At 37.5% G+C, this 4,532-nt stretch overlaps 1 protein-coding gene across 1 annotated transcript; it reads right to left on the bottom strand.

Moving 5' to 3' along the window:
* Positions 1-1,362: 1,362 nt before the first annotated feature.
* LOC147470047 (uncharacterized) lies at positions 1,363-1,956 on the bottom strand. Its single transcript, XM_086545786.1, has one exon. The coding sequence runs from the start codon at positions 1,954-1,956 to the stop codon at positions 1,363-1,365; it is 594 nt and encodes a 197-aa protein (XP_086401912.1).
* Between the last annotated feature and the right edge of the window lie 2,576 nt (positions 1,957-4,532).

The raw sequence follows: 4,532 nt of genomic DNA, 5'->3' as shown, positions 1-4,532 counted from the left end.
CGGAATGTTGCAGCCTGGTCTGAGTAAGAATAAATGATTAGAAGTCAGTGGTACTAAGTCATCGGGGTCGTCTGGAATGGGTGTAAGCAGTATGTTTTCAAAGAAGATTCAGCCTTACAAAAAACAGTCTCAAGCTTTTCATCATCAATTAATTCGGTCTTAATTAGAATATTCATTACATTTCTGACTGTTCTAATAGGCCTTTCCCAAACGCCCCCCATATATGAAGCATATGGTGGATTGAACTACCACTTGATGTTTTTCATACATAACTTATTCTGAAGTTTGAAAGATCTTTGCAAGTCAGATGCTGCCTTTTTAAGCTCCCGATGTGCTCCAACAAAATTGGTACCATCATCAGATATTATCTTCTCAGGTACTTCTTTCCTTGACATGAATTTTACTAAACCATTAATGAAAGAGTCAGTTCCCGAAGAGTTCAACTTTTCTAGATGTATTGCTCTAGTTACTAAGCATGTAAAAATGCAACCATACCTCTTTTCTTTTGACCGGCCCCTTTTAACCAAGAAAGGACCAAAACAGTCTATTTCAACACATGTGAAAGCAGGTTTTCTTGGGTGTTAATCTATCTTTAGTTAGATCTCGCATCTTTTGAGTCCTAGCTACACCTCTGTATCTGTTACAAATGATACACTTTCTGATCATTTCTTTAACTGAAGGGCGAGCTCTAGGAATCCAAAACACTTGTCTGATCACTGCCATAGTATATTCACGGCCTGAGTGTCCTGTTTTTTCATTCGACTCTTTTGCAAATAATATGGCAATTTCATGCTGTTGTGGAACTATGACTGAATGTCTTGGCTCTTTAGAGACTGGTGCCTGATGTAACCTTCCACCGACTCTCAGACGTGCTGTAGCATCTAGGAATGGGTCAAGCTTGTATATTGTATATGGTATATGGTATAATATATGATATATGGTATAACAATCATGCTATCTGTCTAAAGGTTGATTCTCTCAAGTCCAAGCCAAACTCCTGATGTAAAGCTTCATCAATCTTTACAGCTATAGTAGCTGCCACTAATTTAAGTCTTGGTGTTGTTGTAGACTTCATAGGGGAAAGTCTTGACTTGGCTTCAAGGAAAGCACAGTGAATATTTTTGTTTCTGTTAACTAACCTCGAAAAAACTCAGAGTGCCATAAGCATATTCAGATGTGTCATAGAAATGATGGATCTGATAAGTGACTTCATTGAAACCAGAAGGTGTAAAACATCGTTCGATGTTGATGTCTTTCCGATGTTCCATATCCATTAACCACCTGGTCCATCTCCTCATGCCCTCTTCAGAGAGATTATCATCCTAGCCTTTCTGTATTCGACATTCATCTTGAAAAATCTTCTTACCAATAAGTATGAAAGTTATCATACACCAAGCTTAGGATACTTAGCAATCCCCTTTTTATTTGAGGTCTGCATTTCTCTTGAATTCTTATTGCTAGTGTATAATTTACAGTATTCCATTCAAGTTCTAAAGCATGTTCCACAGGGAAAGAGTCTTCGTCCAAATCAAGACTCTTGGCATTCTTGGCTCGCTCATCTGATAGTACGTCTTGCAGCACATGCTTACTGTTACTTGTCCACTTTGTAAGCTTGAACCCTCGAGTCTTTAACATACTGGCTATGCTTCTTCTAAGGTTAACTACTTTTTCTGTTTCCGTGGATGTAAGCAAGTCATCTACATGAAAGTTCTCATGAACAGTCGTGAATGTTCCTTCATCAAAATTATCCTTCTGGTCTTCAGCTGAATATTTTTTTAGGAGAGTATATGTTGCACAACTTGGGCTCCAAATTCCTCCAAATGGATCTACTATCATCCTGTAGATCTCTGAGTCTTTAGACAAATCTCCATCTGTCCACCAAAGGAATTGGAGAGCATTTTTTCTGTGTGATGGTGCGACCTTCACTTGACAATACATGGCTTCAATATCCTTCATTATTGCCACTTTCTCCTTTCTGAATCTTTAAAGTATTCCAAACAGCTTATTTGTCAAGAACATGTTTGTTGAAAGATGTTCCCATAAATTCTGCTCCACAGTCAAATGCATTTCGAAACTTTTCAGGCTTCTTTTCATTCTTTACACTGAAAATTGGTAAATACCATGTAAGTCCAGGAGAGGCATTATTGGGCACAACTTCAGTTTGCCCTTTTGTAACCAAATTCCTAATTTCCTTGTTATACTCATCTAACAAGGCTAGGTTTTTTATTAACTTCTTTTTCAAAGACTCTTGACGCTTATCCACCATGCTTCTATTATTGCATAACTCAGGTGGATTATGCTTAAATCGGATAGGTAACTGAAAATGTCTATTGATTTTCACTACTGACTTATCCCAGAGGCTAAGTACTTGCTTGTCATCCTTAGACATACAACTGGTATTCTTATTCAGATCTTCACACAAAATCAACTTGTATTGACAAACTACTTTCTGATGTTGGGATGGTATGAATTAAGTTATTAAATACTTCCTTGCTGTGTGAATCATCTCCTACAAACCCATTAATTGCCAAACTTAGCACAGTTCTTATTGCATATGGTTCATTATCTTTTTTTGGCCTTATTTCTCGAAGTTTTAGCAAGTGTGGCTGATCTTGGCCAATAAGTATGCTGACTACTTCAACAGTAACATGTGACAGCTCTAAACTTTCTAGGTATCTCCATTTTTTATGTTAACTTGTGAATCTACACCATCTTACAAGTTTGGAGGCAAATCCTGAAGTGCATACACCTTCTCCAGGACTATCATTTGTTTCTTTCGAGCACCTGTAATCATTTCCAAGGTTATCTCGTCCACTTCAGAATCTTCAACTTTATTTAATGTGGTCATATTTAATGTGCCCAATTTATCAATTTGGGCTTTTGTGCAGAATGTGCTGCTGCTTCCTAGGTCCAGTAATGCCAGAGTTGAAATATGGTTATCCATTCCTAAACTACCTACTTTTACTTATACAACAGGCAATGCAACCTTGGAATCTTTAGATGGATTACAGGCACAACTCTTTGAGTTAACTTTTGGTTGAGTACTAATTTTGCCAACCTTTTCAGATGCATTTTCATTGTTGAATGCATCATGTAGCAATTTGTGATGCCACATACCACAATTGTCTACTTCACAGACTGTGGCTTTTCTGCACATTGTTACTCTATGGTTTGACTGGAGACAGTTGAAGCACAATCTTGTTTTTCTTACTTCCATCAGTCTCTTCTCAGAAGTCAACTTTAGAAACTGGCTACATTCATGCAACCAGTGTTTTCCTTTGCACATAGAGCAATTTAAAGCATTTTTATTAAACACTTCAGCGTTTCGCTTTTAAACTGCTGGTTTAGTTAATATTTCCTCATCCAATCTCACATTGAAACTTGTTCCTTTTGTTGTTCACCTGTCTTTGTTTTGCTTCAACCCTTTATCAAAAGATTGGAATAATGGGTCATTCACTTTTAATGAAGCTCGTTCTAGGAACTTTGTCAATGGTGTAAATCCTGGATATCTCTTATATGCCTCTCTGTTCTCCAGCAATTTTGGAGATGGAAAGGTAATCTTTTCACAACTTCAATGACTTTGTCTGACATTACTTCAGGATCGTGTCCCAGTGCCTTGAGAGTTTCAACACAGTTTCTAGTATCGTCGGCTAAATTGGATAGCATGAGTTTATCAGATGCTTTCAGGTTAGTTTTGACCTAGCACCTACAGAGGCAACTCCAACATGTTCCTGAAAATTCTTTACAAACTGCCAATACTTTAATGCAGTGGTTCCCAAACTTTTTTGGTCGTGACCCTAAATACAATCTTGGCCTGGCCCGGCGACCCTAAATGAGTGTACGTACATGTAGTGCTAGTCACCAATAATTTTGTTATGTTACACTTATTTATAATTGTATATAGTTTTATTGAGTAAATTTATATTACTAACACAATGATTTTCAATCAACTTTAAATAGGAGCAATTGAAAAAACAAATTTTCATGAAAATGAGACTAAGTTTATTACATGATGTGGTAGTCAAGTCACAAAACCAAAAATGTTTTCTCAGTGGCTACCGTGGAACTGCTTCATTTTGTGAGTGAGATCCTCTAAGTTGGGCTTTATGTTGATTGTTAGAGCACAACGCAACAAGGCTTGAAAACCCTTGTTCACAGAGATATGTTGTTGGAAAAGGGAGAAGAGCTTTTTCAGCCTCCCGAGTCAGAATGGGCTTATCCTTGAGTTGGGTCCAAAATTTTGAATACTGGAGGTTTTCAAAGTGTTGTTTCTGCACTTGATTTTCCTGGAGGTCTATAAGTTCCTCTTGAAACCCTGGGATATCCTCACCAACTTCACTGACGTTCACACTGAAAACATTCCTGATCCAGCTATGCTTCTTGAGGTCGACATTTTCTGGAAAATACCTGTCCATTTCTTCTTGAAGGTTCTTCAGATGATCTTCAAAAATATTTTTGATGTCAACAAGGGATATTTCTGATGAATCTTCCAGCACAGCACTTAGTTCTGGAAAGGCTGCAGTTTTTCCTCT

This window comes from Penaeus japonicus, unplaced genomic scaffold, assembly GCF_977035675.1.
Source record: "Penaeus japonicus unplaced genomic scaffold, GWHDUDI00000001_assembly GWHDUDI00000017, whole genome shotgun sequence".
Lineage (NCBI taxonomy): Eukaryota > Metazoa > Arthropoda > Malacostraca > Decapoda > Penaeidae > Penaeus > Penaeus japonicus.
This window is presented reverse-complemented; position numbering and strand designations above follow the sequence as displayed.

Bases quoted from the DNA above. Each gene is read 5' to 3' on its own strand.
- LOC147470047 (XM_086545786.1), bottom strand. From the start codon at position 1,956: ATGAAGGATATTGAAGCCATGTATTGTCAAGTGAAGGTCGCACCATCA.